General features: G+C 38.6%; 1 protein-coding gene across 1 annotated transcript; it reads left to right on the forward strand.

The window, feature by feature from the left end:
• The first annotated feature begins 3945 nt into the window (after nucleotides 1–3945).
• On the forward strand, nucleotides 3946–25836 carry LOC121878073 (protein disulfide-isomerase A4-like). Its single transcript, XM_042384056.1, has 12 exons — nucleotides 3946–4105; nucleotides 10329–10464; nucleotides 11289–11491; nucleotides 11769–11926; nucleotides 13238–13366; nucleotides 14769–14988; nucleotides 17142–17275; nucleotides 17459–17615; nucleotides 19010–19172; nucleotides 23001–23071; nucleotides 23281–23639; nucleotides 24859–25836. The coding sequence occupies exons 1-12, from the start codon at nucleotides 4012–4014 to the stop codon at nucleotides 24928–24930; spliced, it is 1896 nt and encodes a 631-aa protein (XP_042239990.1). The 5' UTR covers nucleotides 3946–4011; the 3' UTR covers nucleotides 24931–25836.
• Nucleotides 25837–26846: the final 1010 nt, after the last annotated feature.

The following is a 26846-nucleotide window of genomic DNA, read 5'->3' on the forward strand; positions in this document are numbered from 1 at the left end:
GTGTTCTTGTAGGAGTGTTACTTGTAGCAGTACAATGTCAAGCTTGTCCTTGGCTGCTGTTTCCTGCAGGTGTTTCTTGTTTTTGATGCCCTGAGCATTCCATGAAAGGATGTTCAGGGTGCTGGTGTTTTCCACCACTGTTTCATCGGGGACTTTTGGTGATCCTTGATGGATATGTTCAGGTCTGATTCCGACTGGATGAGGTTCATATCTTCTTGTCCTAGCGTGGATAGAAGACTTTCTACATGACCGCAAGCAATGTGTGGTGATTAATGGCACGAAATCGTCATCTGTACCTGTAACAAGTGGGGTACCGCAGGGTAGTGTATTGGGCCCGCTGTTGTTTGTTTGTTTCATAAATGATATGCCTGACGTTGTACACTCCTCCATACAAATGTTTGCCGATGACGCCAAGTTATTTCGGGAAATTAAGAACCAAGCGGACTGTGAAGAGCTGCAGAAGGACCTCTGTGGGCTCCAGGAATGGTCGAAGGAATGGCTGCTGAGATTCAATGTCACGAAGTGTAAGAGGATGCACCTGGGGCGTACCAACGGTAAGGAGGCGTACCATATGTCCCAACGGGATGAAGAAAATGTACTAGTTGAGACTGTGTGTGAGAAGGACCTAGGTGTGTATGTTGACAATGAGCTGAAGTTCTCGGGCCATTGTGAGAAGAAGGTAAATCAGGCAAATAAATTATTGGGTCTTATAAGAAGGTCGTTCAGATATCTAGACGGTCCGTCCCTCGTGACGATCTTCAGGAGTGAAGTGCTTCCCCATCTGGAGTACTGTCACCCCATCTGGTCCCCGAGATATGCTAGGGACTGTCAGTTGGTTGAAAATGTTCAAAGGAGGGCCACCAAGCTGGTGCCTGCACTTCGGCATCTCAGCTACCCTGCGAGATTGGAGCGCCTGAACTTGCCTAGCTTATACTACAGACGGGCAAGGGGGGACCTAGTTGAGGTTTATAAGCATCTCAGGGGGCACTACTCAGTTGAGTGTCCTTACTTGGAGCTGGCGGACGCTCGCCCCACAAGGGGTCACAGCTCAAGATTGAAGAAGCCGCAAGTCCGGAAAACCGTGAGGGCAAACTTTTTCGGAGTGAGGGTTGTAAACTCTTGGAACAATCTACCAGAAAGTGTTGTGACGGCACCGAGTGTGAGCTCTTTCAAGAGAAGACTTGACCAACACTGGAGCGGGTTCAGGTACATTCAGGAGCCGGTGCATGCCCAGTATTTGCCAACAGTGCGTGACAGAGACGTGACCGATCGCCCGGGCGGCTAGCGAGCCGACCTTTTGGTGAAGAATATAAAGGAAAAGAGTCGTGACCGATCGCCCAAGCGGCTAACAAGCCGATCAGTGGCGAAGAGGATAAAAGTAAAAAGTAAAAGTTGTTCTGTGGTGATTTTTGCCTTCTGGGCCGTGGTTCGGTTCAGGGGAGCTGAAACGTCCAGTTTCTTTCTGGAGCTGACGGTATCTTTGGTTCTCTGGTGGTCTTTTTCGGTGTAGAGTGTACCTCGGCTGTCACTCGTGTGGGGGCCGGCATGGTATCCTCCACTGAGGTGGCTGGAGCTGTGGTGACTTACCCGAGGACGCTCCCCATGAGTATTTGGAGCTGCGTAGGCTGGATCTTGTGGCCCAGTAGTCCGGCTAGGCCCTCCGCCAAGGTTGTCAGTACCTTGGCTAGGTCTGATACGTGTATCATTCCTTCTGGTGCCTTGTTGTGTGCTTGTTTTGTCTTTTTCGTAGTTGTTGTCGTTGAGGGGCTGAGGTATGGCCGCAGGGAGACCAGGAAGCTGCACTTTGGGTGTTGACCGGTTGAGGGGGTTGGCTTTGTTTTTGCCTTTGGGTTCCCCGCACGAAGGTACTTGGTGGGGCTGGTGTGCAAGCGGTGGAGGCAGGACTTGCTGCTGGAGGTGGTGCTGGTCGGTTTGCCGAGCTGGAAGGGCTCGTTGTGCTCGCCATGTTCCCCTAATCACAACTCCTCCCCCCCTCCCCCTTTGATATTCTTGGATCCGTTCCTGGGTACAATTATACGGAAGTATAGCTGTATAATTGAAACTTTCAGCATATTCTCAATGCATCTTGAATGCTTCAGCTAACGGTAGGCTTATTTAATTTACTGCTACTCATGCATGTTACTGTAGCATGCATTAATATTTGTTTTATGGACGACGAAGCATAATATGAATAAGTGTAGGTATTAATGTACTAGGTGTGCAACTGTGATCGTTAAAATAGCCAGTGTAATTTTTGGTATATTGCTGCCGTACCTGTATCCACTACTTAATTAAAAATTCTTCATACAGTAATGAAAAGGCTAAAAAAATCCCATTCGTCTAAATTGGAGAGCAAAATGAACTGCCATTAACTGGCTGAAATGTCAAATGCAGCTAATAAAGTATATTACCTGTATTCGAAAAAAAATAACATGCGTTTAATGTACTGTACTGTGAAAATTTCAAGGACAGTGTGACCACAAGACCATAGTCCTAGTTTGTTATAATTACCTGTACAATATTATCAAGTGGTTTATAAACATCAGTGAAATTTACTTCTCGTTAGCATTTGTGTTCATCAATTGTGATGACTTTTAAAGAATATGAATGTTATTTTTTCTGTAAATATCAACAACAATTATAATCTGTAAATATCTGGCAGATTATAATTATTACACGTGTACTAAGTTATATGCTTGGCACAAAGTGATTGGTGGGGAATGTTACTCAGATATCTTAAAACATTGCCAAAGTTTGCGGTATATCTTCTGTAAAATTATGTTTTCCCTCATTATTTAACGTTTAATATCTACGAAATTCTTGTGGTATTGAGTTTTTATCCTCTATTCTTCATAAGTAGGTAATAATTGGTAGTGGTGGTGTACGATAGTTTGGGGTGAGGCACAGAGTTGCCAACTTAGCGACTTTGTAGCTAGATCTAGAGCTTTTTGTTTTTTTCTAGCGACATTTTAGAGCGATTTGCGACTTGTCGCAAATCTAGAGATATCCACAGAAATCTAGCGACTTTCTGGATACTTTTGGACTGTCTATGAAAACTCAGTTTTCCTAATTTCGAGCCATAATATATAGCAACGGGGTTACAGGGACAATACATTTGAACGGGTTGAACTCATAAAACAACTTGGTCAACGCTTACCTGACAACATTCGTGTGCTGCAGTCTATTTCTTTTCTGAGTGCCGATGAATGCTTGAAGCCTATTAAATCAGATATACTTGGTTTGGCACACTTATTTACAAAAGATTCCAGCACCCTTACCAAGATTGATTTCCAGTGGAAAAAACTGCATCACACAATCTGGACAGAAACATCTAACACCCTAAAATTGTGGTCAGAAGTGGCAAATTACAGAGATGCGACCGGTGAAAACCCTTACCATGATCTGGCTGAAATTGCACTCGCTGCCTTATCTCTTCCGCATTCAAACGCAGATGTAGAGCGCACATTTAGTAATATGAACTTTGTGAAATCAAAATTGCGCAACAAAATGAAACTATCGACATTAAAGGCAATTCTTACAATAAAGTATGGGTTAAAAAGACAGAACACCTGTTGTGCAAGTTATGAACTTCCTAGTGATATTTTAAGAAAGATAGGGACTGTGGAGGCATACAGTTACAAGAGAACCTGAACCAAGCACTTCACATGCTTCCAGCTCTACAGTTGTTCACACTACGGAGAGGACTGGGATGCAATTACTATTGAATAATAGGTAAGTGTGCACATTAAACTTTAAAAAAAATAATATTTTTATTTTTACACAATGCATTTTATTTATACTCCGTCCATTATAGTCGGCATTATGAAAATATTATTTGCATCAAATTACTGAAGGGGGGGAATAATAGCTAGCGACTTTCCATGGAAGATTTAGCGACATTTAGCTACTTTTAGGTACCAGCCTAGCGAGTTGGCAACCCTGGTGAGGCAGCTGGGCGTCAGTGTTCTCCCCTTCACCAGTCTCTTCACACTGTTCTGTTCTCAAATCAAAATGAACTATTCTCTGTTACTTTTGTTACTTTTAGGTATTTGCGCTGGTCAAATTCAGCAACAGGAGCCAAAGATAACAATAGATCCGGATGGAGGTATGTTATTTATAGAAAGACAGTAATTTCAAAGTAGAACTGTTTAGTGTATAGTACTAATTCCATCAGTTTGAGTTGGTCTTGGAAAAAATTTGATGAGTGTAGCTTTTGAGGTGTAATGTGTGTGGGGTCCCACTAATTACCCAAATGAACCCAAATGTAGCCGGAATGAAGTCAAATAATGGTCCTACATAAATAAATCAGACTGCCAATCACTTCTCGACTAGTATTTGGTGTCACAAAAAATTGGTAAACTTAATTTAATCTGAGTTAATAGATCGAGTGCATGTACCTAACCTAACTCAGATTAAATTAAGTTTACAAAGTTTTTGTGACTGACACCAAATACTAATCGAGAAGTGATTCACAGCCCGATTTACGTTTGTATGACCATCATTTGACTTCATTGTGGCTACATTTGGGTAATTAGTGGGACTGTGTGGTGGTGTGGCGGTGGTCATGAAAATACAGTAATTTGTATCTGGCGTCTCAGTAAAAGGAAACGTTGCTCTTACTATCCTTAGATTATGGTAAGGTATTTTTTGCAGTAGTTCACACAACTGTCCTACCCCAAATATATTATCATATTCGAATAAAATGTCTAATTTTAAGATAATTTTCTTCTATTACATTACCGTCGCAAACCTATAATAACGGAGATAGCGCATGCCACATATTTCTGTATTTTCTTCCATTAATCTTCTGCCATTATCGCCTACTCGACCTCCCACTCAGTGTGTTTGCTTCATAATTCATCAAACGCATGCGTTCCCGTACACGTCACATGGCCAATCAAAAGGTTTTTTTATTTTTTATTGCCACAAATTAAAATGAATTGTGGTTTAATTCGCAGTATTTTCTGCTAAATCAGATTCGATTGTGATTTTGGGTCTCGTATTTCAAAATTCAAATTTATTTCCGAACATGGAACTCTGCGATGGGTGTCACTTCAATTATATGCAGTTGATTGCACGTTTTTAGGGAAAAACGAACAAGCTATAACATTTTTTTGATCATGGTATTCTCCCGACATCAGTAAAGTGTCCTAAGTGTAAGAACGAGTGTAAATATCAAGACCAACGTAGTTGGTATTATAGTAACTCGTTCCTTATTCCCAAAACAAAGAGAGTACACAGTCGGTGATTACAAAGGAACCAAAACCAGGCCAATAAGATAAGATATAAGTGATTCCATCATATGGTGAGGGTTAGGTCAGGTCGTCCAAAAAGAATGGTTCGGTTTATATGTTTTTCGATTGTTTTTTGGGGTGTATTTTGTATTCACTTGGCCATGATTTTTTTGTAAAACGCCCGATAACTAAAAAACAGGCAATTTCCTACGGAAATAAAGGTCAGAACCAATCAAAACACACTTAAATACACTATAAAAACATAGTTTTGAGTTTCTAACAGAGTTGTGTGCACTCATACAAATTTGCTTTGGGTGAGTTAACCAAACAAAAGTTAAATTTTTACTTATGTTTGAATATGAAAAATATGTTTTTCCGATGATATTGGTGAGTTTCGAACAAATTTTATATCAATTTCTGCCGGAAATCACAGGTTTTTGAGATTACCTACCCCACCCCTCCCCAACAATCATAACGAAAAAATTGGATTTTTTTTCAAATAATTCGCATAAATATAATACCAACCAACCAAACATAACCTAACCTAACCAAACCAGGGTTGCACCTCTTCCGTTTCATACTGTTTGGCTGAAGAAAACTGGTGACACCGCCAAATGTCTTGTTATTCATATAGTGTACACTGATTATTACACTTTGGATGAATGCGCCGTGTTTTCTAAAAAAAAACCCCACTTTTTCTGATGAAAATCGGCAATTGACGTAAAATAATCTATCACAATGTCGGCACAGCTCTTCCACTTGTTCAGCCATATTTGGTTCTGGAAATTAAAATCTGCGCTCCGGACGCACCACTCCTTGTTAATTGGTCAAGACAAAAAAAATCATCCCCAATAATAATACTCTTATCGCTGTAGCCAATAAGAAACTCCTACACCACCCTCGCACATGCGCTGTAGACGCTTAAGAAGCGAAGACAGAGGTCTGGAGCGATGCGTGAGCGGGGGGTCAGACCTTCTCCGAGAGATGTAAACAAGACATGGCGAGACCTGTGACTGACCAAACCTAATAATATTGAAAAATTAATATCTCGGTTATCCTTAATTTCCGTCTGAAATATCATAGAAGAAAAAGGTCTTAGAACTGTCTAACGTTACGAAATACATATTAATAACAGAGAGAAAGACCGGTGTATTAGGTACTCCTCAACTTATGACCACCCGGACATACGACCACCGCAGTCGTATTAAATATTTTTCAAATTACGTATTTTCAAGATCTCGATGTTAGTGATCGCGCTGTGTACTGACAAAATTTTCGTTTGTAATTCCCTTTAAAATGGCTGGCAAGTGTAAAAGTGAAAGTCCTTGTGGTGCCGAGAAGAAAAAGAGACACCCATTTTAGATTTTCTAGTACAGTATTATTTTTGCCTTTTCGACTTACGACCAATTCGACTTAAGACCTGGTTGTTGGTCCAGAACCCCGTCGTAAGTCGAGGAGAGCCTGTTTATCATTCTGCCTGATCAAGAATTGAAATGCAAAGATGAGAAATGCTGCTGATTGGCTAAGATGAAGGTGGCAACTGACCATTCACTGCGCAGTTCGAACACGAGGGCTGATTTGTAGAACTCGCTACTGGTTGGCTGGTAAGCGGACGGCAAGTGACCAATCAGCAGTTGTAGGGGAGTGTATCCACTACAACGTGACCGATTGCCCAAGCGGCTAATGAGCCGGTTAGTGGTGAAGAGGATAAAAGTAGTTTAGAATGTCCCCCAAAATGTGGAGGAATTGCAGCTTTTGTAATTTAGTTTTTCCCTCATTATTATGAGTACAGTAAATACTTTCACCCGAGGATGCCATGTTTACCCCTTAACTGTTGACAAATGCTTTATAGTGACTTCCATACCTTACTGTAAAGGGGGGGATAGAAAGGTTTTTTTTTATCTTTGTTTCTTTAACTGATTAATATTTATGTAAGAGATATTTTCTTTTCAATTTTTTTATAACTTTTATTTCTCTTTCCTCTTATTATACAGTACAGTATTACAATTTATATATCACTTTCTTGAATTTCTTTGTTTATATTTTTTTGTTATTTCTGTCTTATATAACCTTTAATTTTCTTACTTATATTATATTATTTTCTATATTTTTCTAATAATTCTTTTCCAAGTTATTTTCCATTTCTTTCAATGTTTATATTTTTCTTATATTGTCCTCCAATTCTTTCAATATTTGTCAGTATACTGAGTTATATTCTATTCAATGGATTAACCTGGGAAAACTGAATCATTCTTAGCAACACCCACGAGTATAATTATTATACCTACACGGTAAACTGCCACCACCCAGGCTTTTATTCGAATATAACTTGTATAATTAAGGTGTTAGGTAGCGTGGTAGGCGAGCTTAAGCACGTGGGTTACAGTATTTATTTTCTGAGAAGCAATTGTTAGAAGGAAAAGAGCAGTGATACTCACAATATACTAATTCTATATTGATAAAAATCAAAAGTGAATAAGATGACAATTTAAACACTCAGACAAGAATGGACTACTAGGTCTTACTTTATAAGTAACAAAAAAGATCTTTGATCATTTGTTACAACAATAAACAACCATTATATTATTTCCTTGACAATAAAGATGATAATTTTTACACACTTGCTAATAGGACAGATATTAATATATTAATTATATCATGCTAGTTCTGAATGAACAACAAGAAACATGTACCAGATCTCATTTTGTAGTACACATTGATGGTTTACTCAGCACATAAACTTTAATACTGGTAATATCAATGGTTTCAATACTCATCTTGGGACAATTATATTTGTTAATTATCCACCATCATGTACAAGGACACTACTTTGCACATGTAATTGAGATTAGTACACCGGGTGCATATCGCTGGTGTTTACTACAACAAATGAAGCACGCTATTAGCGTTGGTTGAGCTGCAGCGCACAGCTAAGGAACTCATCCTCCCGGGTGTATCTCCCAGGGTGCATTACTCTCTCTGAACTTAATCTCGCTGAGTTAGAAACCTCGTGCTTTAAAGGTCTAAACTCAATTACACACAATCGTAAATCTGGCAATGACACACGATATTTACATTACGTTAATTCTTACTTGGCAAGTGACAATTTCACTATGTTAAAACATGAACACTGATATTCACAAAGTTCAACTGAGTTAAAATGACTTAATATGGCGGATGTGAGGTACCTAAGATACGATGGGGGGGAGGGGGGGCGTCAGAAAGTGACGCCAACCCTAACTAACTGGCAACTCAGGCATGCCAAATGGGCAATTCACTCATTGACATACATTTCATTTAAATCAGTTGCTGTACATTTGGCTATGAAAATCAGTGTCATGGGTCAGATAATTTTTTTACATATATTGCTACAATCTAATCAAAGTTTGAGCTTGTCAGGCAATAATGAATTGGAAATGGGCGTCAAATGCACAAGCTGATAATGTCTTTCTTACGACCTCACCAAAATAGAGACAAGGCCTATTGAGAGTTTGCCGTTAGATCTAGGAGATAAGAAGACTGACAAATTCTTTTCAGGATATAAATTACTTTCTAAAATATAAAACTGACAATAATTTCAATACAATCATCAGATTCTCTGATTGTGAATCAAAATGATCTAACTTCAGTATCAGTTAGAAACTCAGGGTATCCCTAGGGATTTGTCACTTTTACTGGCAGACTATTCAAACTTATTTGACAATTCTACAGTTGAAGCTTTCAACATCACTCATAAGGGATTTTGAATGTTTCATCTGTAATCAGTCATATCTAATTTGATGCAAAACAATTGAGTTCTTTCAATTTAAAATCTCTGAACAAAATATGAGGTATTAAGAAATATCAGTCTCTCTGAGGTACATGAGAGAAATCGGACGACTCGGGCATACTGAAGTGGTGAGAACATGGACGTCTCAACTGGGGGACTCAATAAAGAAGTTATTGCTACATGTTTTATGGGCTATTGAGTGTAATATGAATTGTCCGATTTTACGTTGACTAACATGTACGACCGTGGTCAGTACATTACAACCAAATCTACTTAACCTAATGAAAATTAACTTGCCAAATCTAACCTATAATTACTTCCAATCTAGGATAGGTAGGTTAGCTTTATTTTTTATCATATCATATAAGGAATGTAAATATGGCATCACTGGGAGATTGTGTCGATGTAAATTCATGCTCAGGACAAAAATCTGCCAACACAAATTTATGAAAGTGTGACATCTTTCACTTTGGGGGATTTCAGTATTATAAAGGTAAAGAAGTTTCCTTCAATGGAAAATTTCTTAGTAAGTACAGTATGTTAAATTTGCCATGCATGGAAATACCGTGGAAAATTTTTTTTGTAGTGTATTTCATCGTTTTTCATAAGAATTTGACCTTCATTTTCATTGGAAGTGAGTAGTTATTGAGATGTGACCTCCCCCACCCAATTGCAAACAATATTGGTTGCACAAAGTGGGCAGGGCTTTGAAGTAAGAGGGACATTGTGGGGTAAAAACACGCAAAAAACTGACAAAACAAAATCTAACGTCTCATAACCAGAGAAACCCCTTTCACCAGTAGGATAAAGTGATGCCACTTGAAAGAGAAAGTGGTGAATTATGGTGTTTGGACACTGTAAGTCCATAATTACGAGATCTCTTCCTCTTAGGGAGTGTCTGTGTCTTACAGCAATACCAGGTTTGCTGATCTTCACAATACTGACAGTCTGAATCACATCTTGGACACCATAAACCCTGAAGATGTCACCAGCTGGGGTAGTGTTCTCAAATACAAGCTAAGGAGCAACCTTCACAGACAGAAGCCAAACTGAGTAATAGTAAAATATGTATTTTCCTGCGAACTCGTATTGTGTTTAAGTGAAATAGAAAAGTCAAAATAACTCGAACTACAATATAGAGTTCTGACGGAAACGCTCTAAAGTATTTTCTCTATCCCCTATAGAAGAATCGGTACAGTATAGAGTACTGTACTGTGCATGGCAACTTTGAAATATTAACTAGTACAGTACCTCGATAGTCCTTTATGTTAGACCTGTGTCCCCGGTTTCTGAATCATATTGTACCTGTATGTATTTAATTACAGAGATACCTGTGGTCGAGGGCTTTGGTGGCAACATTGACATAGTCGAGGAGGACGATGTCTTGGTGTTGACCCGGGATAACTTCCTTCATGTTGTTAACTCAAGAGATGTTATTTTGGTTGAATTTTATGCTCCATGGTAAGTAAGGTGTTTCAGAAGTCCTGCTTGTATTAGTATTATTTAGCTGACCATATGCAGATACTTTACTGTACTGTCATCTTAGGTAACCTGCCACCTATTCCAACCCAACTAATTTTTAAAACCTAACTTAACTATTCCTAACCAAGTGTTCCAATCATGGGAACCATAGGAGGCAGTATCTCTCCATGAATCAGGGAAGGGAGGGTATCTACTCTACTGCCTAACCTTGGTTCTTGGAAAACATGTCTTATATTTAGCGGTTAGTTTTTAAATTTATCAAGGAGGCTGGCCGCCTCCTGAAAAAATAAAATGGTTTTACTGTATAATCTTTGAAGTCTGTATACAGGCAGTTGCCGAGTTATGAATGGCTTAAGTTCCTGGACCCTGTTTGTTAGTTAAAATGTTAATTCCATAGGTTAGGTTAAAACACAACTCTACCTATACAAAAGAACAAAAAATATCTCGAATATAACATGTATGAATACTGTAAATAAAATTATGTTAACCAACAAAGTAATGTAGAAATAAAAATTTTAATTACATTGGCTGTTTGTAAGTACTGTATCAGCAAATGCTTGTAGGGCAGAACAGATTTTTTTGATGAGTACATGTATTGGGTTTCCGTTCATAAGTACAGGCATTCATAACTTGGGGACTGCCTGTATTTATAAATATATGTACAGTATGATGTTTGATTGTTCAGTACGTGTACAGTATGCAAATCAATTAATCAATCCCAATAACTATCTACAGTACAGTACTGTATATGTTTGCTGCTCTCTTATTTACTTTGATTTACTGTTTGTGATTAACCATATCAGGTGTGGCCACTGCAAGCAGTTAGCTCCTGAATATGCTGCAGCTGCCACAGAACTGAAAGAAGAAGGGATAAGTTTGGGTAAAGTGGATGCCACCAAGGAGCAAGAGCTGGCCAAGGAGCATCTTGTATCTGGCTATCCAACCATTAAACTCTTCAAGAAGGGTCAGCCTGTTGAAGATTACAGTGGTGCAAGAGATTCCAGAGGTTTGTAATGTAAGGTTGAATCTTTAGTGTGTATAAAATACTTTGATGTGTGAAGTAGAGATCTAATAGAAATAGATATTGGTAAGATACTGTTTCTCTGTAACTACTCTGCTTCAGTTCTCATACTGTAGTTCATGGGAATATGAAGTTGGGTTGTGAACAGGTTTTTTGTAGTTTGTAAATTGAATGATAGAATGATTTTCCTTGTGGCTTGATAGTAAAAGTGCTTTGATCTTGTTTACAATACGTATATAAACCTGGGTGTGTTTCCCCACAGCACTGGTGGACTACATGCGTATACATGCTGACCCTAACTATGAGCCTCCTCCCTCTGCTGTTGTTGTCCTCACTACTGCCAACTTTTCAAAAACTGTCAAGTCCAAAGACCTCATCCTTGTAGAATTCTATGCCCCCTGGTGTCGACATTGCAAAGCTGTGAGTAGATTTTAATGCTTAAGGTGTATTTTGGTCAATACACAGTAAAAGTTGTGTCAAACTTGGGATATACATTGGGGTCTAGTTTTTTTATTTTTTGACTCATTCTTTCTATTCCTAGAGTTTGCATTTATCACATTTTAAATAAGAAAATCAATTTTGTGTATGAGTTTGGAGGCATAGCCTTCAAATATTTTCATTTAACTGACATTTCTAGAGAAGTACAATACTATTTTTGGTGAATTTAAAACATTTTTGTGCAGCAACCTCAAGGTGTTCTTAAAATACAGTAGGTAGGTATCACTTGTAGTTGAAAGCATGGGGTCAGGACATGGCTTCAGGAGCTTGCACAACTCGACTATGCTTGATTGAGTCACAGACATAAAGATTCTAGCCTCAATCTCCTAGATGTTTTGCTGGCAGTGTCTGTGCTTCTAGCTCGTGCAACTGTACTGATCATATGTGGCATTTCAGCAGCCTTTTTTCTCAAACTGAAATTATGATTGTCAACTTTAATTTACGTAATTAAATGCCATGCTTGCCTGACCTTTTCTTGTTTTATTTTTATTTATTTTTTATTTACCATATTCAATTATGTTAATTCCCTTGTTACAGGGATGTTTTCCAAGGTTTCATTACATGCAGAGAGGATGAAAAGCACACAACTGTGTACCTTAGTGTGATGTAAAAAAAATTTGGACGGTAGAAAGTAAATCACAGGTGTGAAGCTGGTACAGATAAAGGCATCCTGTAATATCCTTCAATTTCTAAGTTTGTTATTTGGGTTTGTTCCCACTCATTCTTAAGCTTTTGCTTGTTTGATATCCAAGGATTTTTTGTTACACAGTCACATTACCTCAAACATAAGAGGCATTGCAGTTGGGCCTTTAGGTGCCCTTGATCCAACAGGAATACCTAGGGATCATTTATGGTGATTTGTAGCATTAACCTTTTCCACATAATGTATCCTGGTTACTGTAGTTTGACCTTATAGATTATTCGTCAATTACCCATAGGTCATGATGTATTCATGATGCTATATTTTTGAAGGAAAACGTTATCAAAGTTTTTAAAATTAGACTGTGAATGGAATTACTTTTTGAAAAAAAATAAAGAATATTAAGAAAATTTAAGAAAGATCGGTAATAAAGAGATTGGCAGTCTGTAGGGAAAGTGCGTGTGAATTGATTAAAAAATGAAATTTTTTGTGATTTGTGGAGAGTAAAAATCTTTACATTAAAGTGTAAAAACTTCTCTAGAAATTTCTAGGTTATTTACTGTGATTTCAATGGTTGTTGTTGATATTTTCAGCTTGAGCCAGACTATGAAGCTGCAGCAAAGGATCTTAAAGAACACAGCATTCCTTTAGCCAAGGTTGATGCAACAGAGGAGAAGGAAATTACTGATGAATATGGAGTTAAAGGATACCCAACTTTGCTGGTTGGTATTCTCATGATTACACGTTGATAAATCTACATCTTCAATTGAAATTTGTTTGGATTTTAATGCATTGAGCAGTGCGAGGGAGTTTTATCCCCCTCCACCTGAGAATTAAAAAAAAAGATTTTACATGTTGAATTTATGCAAGGACACAAAGCAATAAGAAATACAGCGGTATCTTTATGATATGGTTTTGAAAGTCCAACAATGGGTGTAGGTCATGAGGGTGATTAAAGTGTTGGGTTAAACTGCCAAGTGTAGTTAGATGTGATGTATTTAATAGTACAATAGTTTCTTCATGTCATTGATAATGTAGCAGTTGAAAACACTTATTGGGGCCACAATATGTCGTTCACCAGTCTGCTTCTTAGATTTCATGACTGGTACTGTATGTTTCCATGAAATTTGTTTAAAAAAAGTTTTGATGAATTTTTTTATGTTCAGGTTCTAGAAAGGTGCTGACTCATGTATCATCATATATTTGCTTGATTTGGTTTTTAGGAAGGACATGTTCATCAAAATATTCACTGCTTATGTCTATATCTGGCATGTATGACATTGTTTTAAAGAGTCAATATCACACAGATACTGTCTCAGGGCATTTCACTATACAGGTAGTCCCCGATTTACGACTGCTTGGACTTACATCCATCAGTACTTACGACCTGCTCTGACCTTACGACCGCCGCAGTTGTGACCAAATTTTTTTTTTTCAAATGATGCGTGCATTTTCTATAACAAAACGTTTCCAGTTAATGTAGTCTCCATGTATAATTAGAAAATTATGGGGGGCCCCGTGTGCATTCAGCTGACTACATTAAAGGAGTGCTCAGTCACACTGTATCCATTCCTCATTATTTATTACTTTTACTGTACTGTATTTCATTGTAGATTTGTTATTTATTTTATTTATTTTTTATTTTATTTTTTATTTGTGTCGGACTTACGACCATTCGGACTTACGACCTGGATTTGGGTCCCTAACCCTGTCGTAAGTCGGGGAGCACCTGTAGTGCTGAAAAACAAAAATATCTCCAATCTGTATTATGGTACAAGTACCTGTACTGCACTAGGTTATAAAAGTAATTTCCCACATAATAGGTTAAGATGGGGAGAAGCCTATTATGAAACAATGCAGGAAATTTTTATGAGCTTTGAAGTGTTGATCTGCAGCTTATTTTCCTTGTATGGAGTTCCAGTGCTATGAATGTGTGACATGTTTGCTTAGAGGGTTAAAGAGCTGTTTTTAAGTGTAAAAGTTCAGAGAAACTTAATGGTTATGCTATACAGTATTTAAGACATCTTTGTTACTTTTACAAACACTTAGATTTTTAAAAAAGAAAATATTAAATCTAAGTATCATTCCAGTTGATATTGTACGTGATAAAACCACATTCCACAGGTGTTCCGCAATGGGAGACAATTTGAGTATAAAGGAAAGCGTGATCATTCTGGTATTGTTGACTATATGAAGGAACAGGCTCGGTTGCCCTCAAGAGAGGTACAAACTGCTCTGGAGGCCCAGAACAACTTTGCAAGAACAGATGCGAATGTGATTGCTTATTTTTCAGAAAAGAATGATATGTTTGAAGAATTCATTGGAGCTGCAAATGAATTACGAGGTAAGCTTGGTGCTTTTTACTGCTCACAGTACAGTACGGTAAGATCTCATATTTCGCGTGATTTCATTTCGCGTTTTTTTTATTTTGCGTGCGTTACTTAATGTAATCAAGTCTTATATTTGGCGTAAAATATCGTGAATTTCGCGCGATAAAGCGAGCTGAATGCTGGTCACCGTCTTGAATGATGTCCTAGCCTTCATACCAGTTAGTCATTTCTGCTACAACGTGTGTTTTGTCAACGCGAATTGGTTGCAGCGCGATTGATGAATAGGGGAACACTGTTTGTAAAACGCGAACTTTTGCATACGAATGTTGGCTATAGCGCGATTCTATCCTCAACGTTTTTAGCGTGACTCGGGTTATGCAATGTTTACAGTTCATGTTCGACATCACATGTTAAACTGATTCGTGTCTTTTGTTTGTGAAGCGCTTTTTGAGAGGTACAGTGGGGTATGCTATAACGAATCTAATTGGCTCTAGAACCTCGTTCGTTATAGCATTAGTTCGTTATAGGATTAATCCGTTCCAGGCCCCCAAATACAACCACGTAACACTGAAAAATTTCTGTGGAAATTGTAAAAAATACGGTACTTTATCTTACCTTAGTGTTGTTAGTTTACAGGACAGGAGGCAGAGGAGGAGGGGGAGGAGAGAATTATGGAGAAGAGGTGGAAGGAGAGGAGTCATCCTCCCTAGCCATCTTTGGTGACTGTCTTACAGGCACTTTGTCTGTTTATTTATAATTTCTTTCTTAGTTTCAAGGGTTATTAGCTTTCTCACTCGCTTTTGACGATTCATTGTTACAATTGTACACTTGTATAACAAAATAGTTATAAAAATAACACGAATTTCCACATCAAAAGACGAAATTTCAACAAGTTCAGTGGTGCACTGACTACACAATGAACCAATATGGCGCCTGACGCTCTTTATGTGAGCTGCGGTACAACAATATTCATGCGTCAGACGAAATAGTCCCGTATTCATTTGCGTTCGTTGTAGGAGTTGCGTTCGTTATAGCATTCTCAATTTTATAGGTAAAACCATTCGTTATAGGAATATTCGTAGTAGAATCCGTTCGTTATAGCATACCCCACTGTACTCTGTAATTTTTTTTGCAAATTTATCTGTTACCCATAAATACTGTATGAAAAGAATAAGTAAAAAGAATGTTTCGCAGTGAGGACTAATAATGGTTTACACCAGCGCTCTCTGTTTACATCACGTGATCAGTTGAATCGTGCAGTTTCTGTCAATTACCCTGTGATTTTTGCTATTTCTCCAATTTTGTTGTGTTAGCAATGAATACGGAAAGACAAGGTAAGAAGAATGTTTCCAAGAAGCGTTCTGGTGATCGAATTGCCGGTGGTGAACGTAAAAGAGGTTTTCAAGAATGCAACTATCGCGTTGTAGCCCGCGCCAACCTAGCGACTGCCTAGTGCTGGTGGGGATGGGACAGACCCACCTAAGCAGCCAAATAAGGAAAAGGAGAAGCGGGACTATCATAAGGGAGTTAAGTTTGCCAAGTACTCAATGCAGGATAAGCAGCGTGTGATTAAATTACTTGAGGAAGGCCTAAAAACTAGTTTCCGGAAAGCACAATCAAGTCAATGAAGGCAGAATTTGTATCATTTGGAGGTTATAAATGGGAAAACCAGAGGTTGATGTAGAGTGCCCAGTCTATATTGTTATTTTTCCCATTAGTTTATGTATTTGAATTTGGCGCAATTTTTCCAGTCTATATTACTCGCGAAATACAAGATCTTACTGTATTATATTTTTGTACCATACTGTAGGTACACATTTATTCTTATCTTTAATTGTTCTGGAAGTATGGCAGTTGATAAAAACAAAGGACATTTTTAAGTTATTGTAATTTTGAGTGGTGAGTTTGTATGAAGATACACTTAAATTTTAGGTATATTTAAGTGAAATGGGTGAAAGGGGCAGACCAAGCTTAGATGGAAGGATAGTGGTGGTGCATATATGAGAGGAGAGAACAAGTGGTGAGGCCTGACTTGTCACATTTGATGTCTGGTGGCTTCTTTGACTCTGTAAAACAGTGTCATTAAATGTTATGATTATCTTATTTAAACCTGGTTAAAATTGAGTTGCTGGATATAAATCTTGTATAAATTATCTTCCCATTTTAGGCAAGTTATCCTTCTTCCATACCTTTGATGATGTCACTGCTGAGCAGCTCAAGCTGAAGGTCAACACCATCACCATCATCATGCCAGAGATCTATCATTCAAAATATGAAGATAAAGTGTTCAGGTATAATAAGGTATGTACTGTAGTGTCTTGGGATACTATAAGAAACAAGGAACTTTGAATGTGTGTGGGTGTAACCAGAGTGAAAGTAAAACCTTTCACAGGTTGCTTTTGTGCATGGGAAATGTTTATGTGCATGTACTGTATGTTGATGAATTGGTTGATTTTTTATGCCAAAATTTTAAATTATTGACAGGCAACAGGAACGTACAGGGAAATAGCAGCTTGGATTGAAAAAAAAAGTATACCTTTGGTCGGGCAACGCACGATGAGTAACAAGGAGTTCAAATATGCAGCTCGGCCTCTTGTTGTGATATATTATGATGTGAACTTTTCTCATCAGTATATAAAAGGCAAGTATTAAAGTCCAAACTATAAGATAGTATTAATTCTCATTATTGTATAAATTTGTCTTCACTCTTGCAAACTCACGCACTGCAGTACAAGATGGCCAGTAACAAGAGCAACACATTTTCCTCTTTACTTGGCCATTCATTTTCTTGAATTGCATTAACAGAAGTGTTCTGCCATGGTAGAGTATTCCTGTTCCATAATGTCCCTAGGTACGCCCCTGTTTCATACAATATACCAGCAACCACTCGACCACTTGATGCCATGTTTTCCTGTCTTGCACTTAACCTGCAGTTTTTTCTCTTCTTGCATTCAACACATCTTCCTCAAAATATACTCTCCAACATTCTCTTGCTTCCAATTTTTGAAGTACGGCAGTCAAATATCTAATGTTTTATTTGTATTGAATATATTGAGTATGGATTTTTGCCAGATTTTACCCACACAGCCTATTATCTCAGTGTAACTATTATGATAGTCTGAATTTAGACTGAATAAATGACAAACTATATTTTTTATTATTTTGAGCCATAAACAGACATTCACACACTCCTTTGTCATTCATTCATTTGTCCTGTAAAAGATGTGTAAATTTCATCACAGCATATTTGAACTTGTTATTTATTCACTTCATTGCACTACCCATTTCTAGAACTCGCTACCCTTCCATGTCTTGCCATCTAGTGTACTTACAATTTACAACTCTTTAATTGTAGGTCACTCACACACAACACAGAAGTAGATTATGCATTTTCACTGGCATTGGGTTTAGTCTTGGGTTGGGCCTCATCTTCCACACACCTGCTTCTAAGGTTAGAATTGGGCCTTGGTGTTACATACATGATCTTGTGTTAAAAATAGGCCTGATGTTGGGTTTATACCACCATAATGTGTTTCTGGGTTGAGGATCCTGATAGATGGATTTAGTGGCTCAGATGTGGACACTATCGCCCGTATTATTAAACAACACCTTCCCTTGAAGAGGGCTGTCGTGTTTCAACCCGAGTTTTAAACTAAATAGGTCCTGAAGGACACTACAATACTTAATTGGGTGGTGTGGCAGTAAAATTAACTAATTCCAATACTAGAAATAAATTTTATTGGAATTGGTTAATTTTACCGCCACACCACCCCATTAAGTACTGTACTACGTGTCCCTCAGGACTCATTTAGTTTAAAACTCAGGTTGAAACATGACAACCCTCTTCAAGGGAAGATGTTGTTTAATAATACGGGCGTATGTAACAACGAGATTGGCTGCCATTTTATTGTTCGAAGGTATATTGTTTTAGATTTTATTTTTACTATAATGTTATATATATATTGTATAATAACCATTTCTTTATAAAATTTCTCTTTAAAAATATTTAAATCTTTTTTTATGATGTTGTTGTAGACACCCAGTACATCCGTAACAAGATACTGCCGGTGGCTGACAAGAACCGAGACCTCCTCTTTGTTGTGTCAAACGAGGAAGAATTTGAAGAGGAGTTACAGAGTCTTGGTCTGGAGGACTCTGGAGAGTCTGTGAATGTGGCTGCTTTTGCAAACAATTTGAAGTAAGTTATTTGACTTTAGTTTATCTATTTCTGTATTTTCAGTATTATATTAGTGTTCAGTATAATATTCAGTAACTGAGGTTAAGTGTAGTATTGGCAGCAGATGTAAAATACATTTACTGTACAGTACATTATCTCCTAAATGTATTTGCTTTCTCAGCTGGTGTTGCCATCAAAATACCTGTATCTTATTTGTGCATCCTTTTCTTTTTTGGCGAGTCTGTATGGTAATTTTTTATATTTTTGATGATTTTAGACTTGCAGGGAGTGACTTGGCTCTGCAAGGGATGATCCAGAAGGAGTCGAGGCACTCTCTTTTTTCTTAATTAATGATCTGGAAGAAATAATTTAACACCGCACATGTGTTCCAGATCAACACGATCAACTTGCTTACATTCTTGATCTTTGCTTTATTTCTAATCCCCTCACTATTCTTACTCAATTTCTGCCCCCGTAGGATCTTCTGATCACAATCTTACCCTATTATGTCAAACTGGGTGCATCACCTCCCCCACTCCCCTCTAAATGCTAACTTTGGCATTATTGGAGGGCACACTGGCAATCCTTGCGAGAATTCTTCTCCAACTTTCCCTGGGATGAATTTTTGTATTTCTACCCGGGATGCCTTGGTTTGTGTTGATGGTATTCCCGGGGTTTTACTGGGTGGTATGAGTGCATTTATCCAATCTAATACTAAAACTTTCTCTTCAAAATCATGGTTTGATCGCTCCTGTTCTTTTGCATGTAGTGAGAGAGGTAGGGTGTATTGAGTTATGAAATTACCTCTTTCTCCTGTTACTCCCTCCTCTTTCATTACCATATTTAACGGCATATAAGATGCACGACCATTTTAGCAGGGAGTATTTAGGAAAAAACTTTGTGGGTATTTTCCTCCTGTAGCCATAGTTTTCTTTAAATAATATATACAGCCCATGTATATGAGAGGAATAAAACAAAAGTTAAAAAAAAAAATACTGTATGCGTCACCATAGCAATGGAAAATAGCAAGGATGCTACCTCCGCCGATTCCCTAGCAACGTTCCCCCCCACATGCCGCACCCTCCTTCCACTCCCCTGACACGCCGCACCCTTTCTTCCACTCCCCCCCACACGCCACACCCCTCCTTCCACTCCCCCCCCCCCACACGCCGCGGCCCCCTCCCCACACGCCTGCACCCTCCTTCCACCCCCACACGCTGCACCCTTCCACCCCCCACACACACACCCTCCTTCCACCCCCACACGCCACACCCTCCTTTCACTCCCCCACACGCCCACACCCTCCTTTCACTCCCCAGATGCCACAACCCACCCCCCCACACGCCCACAACCTCTTCCACCCCCCACACGCCACAACCTCCTTTCCACCTCCACACGCCCACAACCTCCTTCCACTCCCTCTCCACACGCCACACAACCTCCTTCCACTCTCCCCCCCACACACCACACCCTCCTTCCACTCTCTCCCCACACGCCCCACCCCCTGCACTCCCCCACACGCCCACTCCTCCCCTTCCACTCCCCCACACGTCAGACCCTCCTTCCACTCCCCCCACACGCCACTCCCTCCTTCCACTCCCCTTCCCCCACACGCCGCAGACCTCCTTCCACCCCTCCCCCCCCACACGCCCTCTTCCACTCCCGCCCCTGTCTTCTTCCACTTCCACACGCCACACCCTCCTTCCACCCCCCACACGCCACATCCTTCTTTCCACTTCCCCCACACACATGCCACCCTCCTTCCACTCCACACACCCCCTCCTTCCACTCCCCCACACCCTCCTTCCACTCCCCGCCACACCCTTTCTTTCCATTCCCCACACGCCCACACCCTCCTTCCACTCCCCCACACGCCACATCCTTCTTTCCACTCCCCCACATGCCACCTCCTTCCACCCACACGCCCACACCCTCCTTCCACTTCCCACACGCCACATCCTTCTTCCACTCCCCCCCCACACACGCCGCACACCCTTCCACTCCCCCTCCCCCCCCCAGTTCTGATTAATGGGGATTCTGGCTAACGGAGATATTACTTGTAAAGGTAAACCTCTTGGTGCGATATCCCGAGATGCAATATTCCGCTATAACGATGGATGTAAATTAAGACCATCTTACTATATACGATCAAAACAACTCGCTCTAACGATAGCCATCAATATCCAGTGGTTGGAATTTTTTATCTTGAGTGCAAACTATGGGTTGTATATACTACTCAAATTAATCGATGTCTTGCAAGGATTCCAGCAATGTAAATTATATTTTTCTACGTCAAGTCGGTGATATTTTATAAGATTATAGTTTTTAACACTATGCATGACGCATCTCTACCTTTACTTGTAAGCCTACCCACGCGTTGCCACACGGTCAACCCGTGCACTACGGCCCTGTGTTTTGTTCCTTGTTGATCGTAAACTCGCCATCGCATGGCTCCATGATTATATGCCAGCACTGTACATTGTGCTTATCATTGGTGTTTTTTTTTTATATAGTGAAAGGACAGCACTTGCATTTAGATTGAACTGTGTTATGGTGACTAAGGTGTGTAGTGTCAGTTGATCATTGTTTTTGTTACACTTGTTTGCTCTGTTTTTGTGACAACTGCTTTTGCTCTGTTTTTGTGAATGTGAAGTGAGCAGTGTAACTTGCAAATGTCTGGGAGTCAGTGACATCTCCACTTCACCTACAAGAGTCCCCTTACCCTCAAAGGGGACCTGTGATGGTGACCAGGCTTATTCTTCAGGATGTGGCAAGTGCTGTTTAGTTGTTTTGTATTGATAGTAGCATTGTAGGATTTATTTTTTTGGTGATAGATGAGCTTTGGAGGGGACTGGCTGGGAACATATCCCATTGAACCCCATGCTCTAATGCTCCCTATTTGTGATAATTCACCTAGCAATGGGTTTTTCAGGAACCTAACCCCATTGTTTCTCGAGGTTTACCTGTACAGTATATAGTATACTATAAAAGCAGAAAAATGAAGAGCATGGGTGTGTATGTGTGGGAAGTGGACGTATGTATTGAGGCAGTGAACTGTAACCGTATCCTGCCGCACTCTCTTTCCCCCCTATGTGATGTCGCGGCATACAGGCAGCAGCCATACACCTCTCTTGGGTCAGCTTAGTGACTGCCCGGATGAACTGTGTTACGTGTATGCTCTACTTAATAATGTGAGGAATAAATAAAAATAATGATATACAGGTATATATTAAATAAAAGAAAAAATCCTGTGTTGCCCTTTGTCAATCATCTCATGGGATGGGAGATGAGGAACAGCTAAGAGCTCCCCCATGCTACACCCCCTCCCTTTCCTGCTCCCTTTCCCTTGCAGTGTGGGCTAATTGTCGAGCACGTAAAATTTTTTATTACCTTTGTTTTTTCCCAAATTATAATTACTTTTTTGCACGTTTTGTATGAACAATTGTGTGTGCATGTAATAGTAAAAGAAAATGAAGAAAATTACTTATATCTATCCAAAATTACATGTTGAACAATAACATATCACAGCTCGGCCTCACCCATTCGAGTGTTACTGGGTGGTGACTTGGCTACTCAATTACATGCCATCTCCATGGATATAATTCTTCGTTATCCCTCGTTTAGGATATTATTTCTCGTTGCCCCTTTTTTAGTGATTTTTTGCTTAACAATTGGCTTTTCGGGAGTGTATACCAATTGTTAAACATGGATTACCTCTACATATCTTCGGTGTTGTCTTACTTTCACTGAAACTCTACACACTTTAGCACATCCCCATTTGTACATGATCATCTGTTTAAGAAATAAGAAACACAGAAAGATGAAGCTGAAATGAGATTTGTATTTTAGATATCCAATGGATCCGGAGGATGAATTTAGTGCTGATGTCCTCAGTGATTTTGTTGACAAACTTAAAAGTGGTAAGTTTTCATTGGTCTATGATCTGTTGTTGCTTGAAATATCTGCTATAATACATTGTTAGTGCTATAAGAAAGAAGATAATGTTCAAGATTATTGCACATGTGGAAGAGGATTTATGAGGTGGTGTCTAAGTTTAAAAGTAGTGCTAATATATTTGTTATGGACATGAAACATAGCAACCCGAATGAACTTTTATCTGATTTTACAGGGAAGTTAACTCCACACTTGAAGTCTCAACCAGTTCCTAAGCATCAAGATGGCCCTGTACGTGTGATTGTTGCCAAGAACTTTGAACAGGAAGTAATGCTCACCAAGAAAGATGTTCTTATTGAGTTCTATGCTCCATGGTGTGGCCACTGTAAGAACCTCGACCCAATATACAAGAAGTTGGCTAAACAGTTGTCAAAGATTAATCCAGATGTTGTGGTTGCCAAGATGGATGCCACAGCAAATGATGTATATCCCCTGTTTAAAGTGGAAGGATTCCCAACCATCTACTTCCTGAAGGCTAATGAGAAGGATAACCCCATACCATTTAGTGGTGACAGATCACTTAAGAAGCTCAAGGTAAAGAACCTAAATCATAGATTTTAAAGTATATGAAAGCTACTTTGATTAATTTTAGGGGTGTGATTATACCTACCTCATTTGTGGGAAGTAGCTGATGGTAACTTGGGAAATATGAATAAGCCACTAGAATGATATAGCTTGAGAAGACTGCCATTCTATTTTATATATCATATCCAAGTGGATGGGAAAGAAGAGGAACAGTGGGATTCACATGAGATTCATATAATCCACTTGTCAACTAAAGGGAATTGAAATAGTGAATTATGACAAATATTCAGTGCTTTCATAATTGTTCACTTTTTCACAAAGTTGCTTCATTAGTTCAAGACTCTAGTCCCTCCTCCCTGTCTTCTGTTTTTGTATACAGTGTAGCTGTGAGACTGGTAGAATTATGTGCTGAGAGAAGATTGATAATGGGGAATACACTGTTTGTAAACTGAAATTCAAATAGGTACAGAGGTATAGAATTGGAGAAGAGAAGAGAGATGTTTAAATGTGTTGGACAAGATTGAACTGTAATCTATGTAATGTAGGTGTGCTGAGAGAGAGTTAACCCCTAACCTGTGGGCCCCCTCACTTTAGTTTCTCCTAGAGAGCCTTTGGGCTTCATCCCCATGTAAAATTATTGACTTGGCACCAAAATTTTTTGATAAAATTTACTTTTGTTTCTGACAGTAACTGGAAACTATTGGCATATTTTTTCCATGACCACAAAGAAATTCCTTAATTGTACCATGGAGAGTGCCACATCTCATGACCCCCACCCTGGTAATCCCTACCCCCCTCCAAGATATGCTTAGTAAATAAGGTAACCATATCCAGAGATATAGGAGTACAGTACAGTATTAGATATGAAAGAACTAAGTTATACCATTTGAGCTACATTACAGTACTGTACTACTTAAAAGGTGACATGTAAATATAATTCTATAATAATATTTTAACAAGAAAAGCTGTCTGAAATTATGAGTTTGTTTTAGATCACCGTTCTTGCCTGGTACAAGATATTATGGTAGTGAATTTGTTATATTTATAAATTGAAGTTGATGACCTTGAAAGTGTTTGTAAATTGACAAATTGCTTTTTATAAATACTTTAACAGGGGATAGGTTAGGGTAAGATAGTTTAGGTAGGTTTTGAAAGTTGAGGTTAGGATTTACTGTATTATGATTAATTGCTCATACTGTGTGTATAATTATTTTCATTTACTTTACAGGAGTTTGTTGCACAAGAAGCCACCATCTTTAATGTTGAGCAGGAGGCTCACCAAGGCAGAGTAGAACTATAGATGAAGAATGTTTGTGGACAAGTTTCTTGGATATTATTTTTCAACCTAGAAAGTTACCTGTTGGTGAACATTTGTGATGTGTAATTCTGTATCAAAGATGTTTTGAACAAATGAAGTTAATGGTTGTAAAAGTTTTAAGAAGTATCAGAATAACATCTACTGTAGGTTTGGGTCTGGGGAGCTTGCTTAAGGTTCTTGGTTACATGATCTGAAATTAGTTATTGTATGTAATTAAGTCCATAGTATTTTAAAATTGTACTTAAGTAGGTGTTGCATAAAGTGAAAATTCATCAGCAATATGCAATCAGTTATGAACAAATGTGGTGACATTAGTATGCATTATACCAGTGAGTTTTATGTTATAGTATACACGTATATGTTATGACAAGTTCAGCAGATGCTATTGGATGATGGAAACATGTGTGGCAAAGCACAATATTAGTTAGAAACATAAGGTCTCACCACTGTACGTACAGTATCTTAATATATAGAGTAATATTATGAGTGTTGGCAGTAGAGTACTGCTGAAAGATCATAGCAGCACTGGAGTGTTTTAACTCATAGTATTGTCTGTTTAATCAACATTGTGATCTGATAAAGATATAACAGTGTGGTCACACTGCTTTAAGTTTGAAAAAGTTCAGAAAGTTTTAAGCCATAAACTTGTAACTGAATTTTAGGGTGTGTACTGTCACAGGTTCAGCAAAGCTAGACGTTGGCTTCCATGAACTGTGGACTATTGGCTCTCTTTTAACTTATCTCTATTTGTTGTGAACAATATTTGGTGGAAAATATTGTAAAACACAGACTTCAAGTACATTCCATGGACTTGGTGTTCTTTTGTCCTCTATTTTCTGGTTCCTGTGGAAATGTTTCTAATTTTCTAAAATAAATGTTCTAAGATAACATTGTTTATTTAATCACAGATAATACAGTGTAAGAACCTGTGATTCGCCGATAATTGCAGTAGAACATTAGTTATCAACCCTAATGCAAATGTTTTTTACTTTTATTATTTTTCCTCAGTCTCGGCGACAAAAAATGAAAACTGCACAATTTCATGAGAAGAGGGAATCTCAGATCATTAGTTACTTGTATAAATCTATAAATGCTTTATTAGTATTATATAACATTGAACTTCCAGGATTACATTTTTCTTTCCAGCCTCATTACTCCTCACTTTCCATTTCAGTATTCACCCCAGACTTGTCTCCCCTGCACCTTTACTTTCATTATATACAGTAATGTGTTCATTTTAGTCCATAACCTTTGTTCTTATTGACATAGAATAGCATAAATAGATCCTACTTCCTGCTCAGTCACATGTAATAATAATAATTAAAGGTTTATTGAAAGAGCATAGCAGCCAGAAGGCTGAAAATATAGTTACATAATTGGGGAATGGGTTTCGATTTACAAATAATATACAAATAACATAAGTGATACAAATAAGATAAATTATAACTAGATGAGGAAAAGCTCAAGCTACAGGGCATTTCAACATTGTGACAGTGCAAGAAGTAGGATTTACTGGGAGTGAATACACTGGTTTATTACAAGTTATTGATAATTTTTACAATGGTTGGGACTGGGCTGTTTTTATAGTGATCAGTTCGTGCACATATGGGCTGGATGCGGTTGTGGTGTCGAACAGCAATTCTCGGGCTAGGGGCATGGAGCTTGTAACACATGATAATTTTACAAAAAAGGAAAAAAGATTGGAGTATTTCAGTGTACAGAACATAGATACAATTGGGATGACAAAAAAAAAGACAAATTAAGATAGATGAAAGGAACTTCAATTCCATAGCCATAAGTGAAATAAAGTTGCTAGGTAAAACAGCAGTGTATCGCATCAAGTAAGGGGCATAAACGTGGGTTGGTTTTGAGTGAAGTGATGCGAAGGAATATACAGT

The sequence above is a fragment of the Homarus americanus genome, unplaced genomic scaffold, assembly GCF_018991925.1.
Source record: "Homarus americanus isolate GMGI-L3 unplaced genomic scaffold, GMGI_Hamer_2.0 scaffold45562, whole genome shotgun sequence".
In the NCBI taxonomy this organism is placed as follows: Eukaryota; Metazoa; Arthropoda; class Malacostraca; order Decapoda; family Nephropidae; genus Homarus; species Homarus americanus.

Excerpts from the sequence above, each read along its gene's own strand:
- LOC121878073 (XM_042384056.1), top strand. The coding sequence starts at position 4,012 with ATGAACTATTCTCTGTTACTTTTGTTACTTTTAGGTATTTGCGCTGGT. Across the intron at positions 13,367-14,768 it reads AAGGATACCCAACTTTGCTG|GTGTTCCGCAATGGGAGACA; the intron begins GTTGGTATTCTC and ends CACATTCCACAG. Across the intron at positions 23,640-24,858 it reads GATCACTTAAGAAGCTCAAG|GAGTTTGTTGCACAAGAAGC; the intron begins GTAAAGAACCTA and ends TTTACTTTACAG.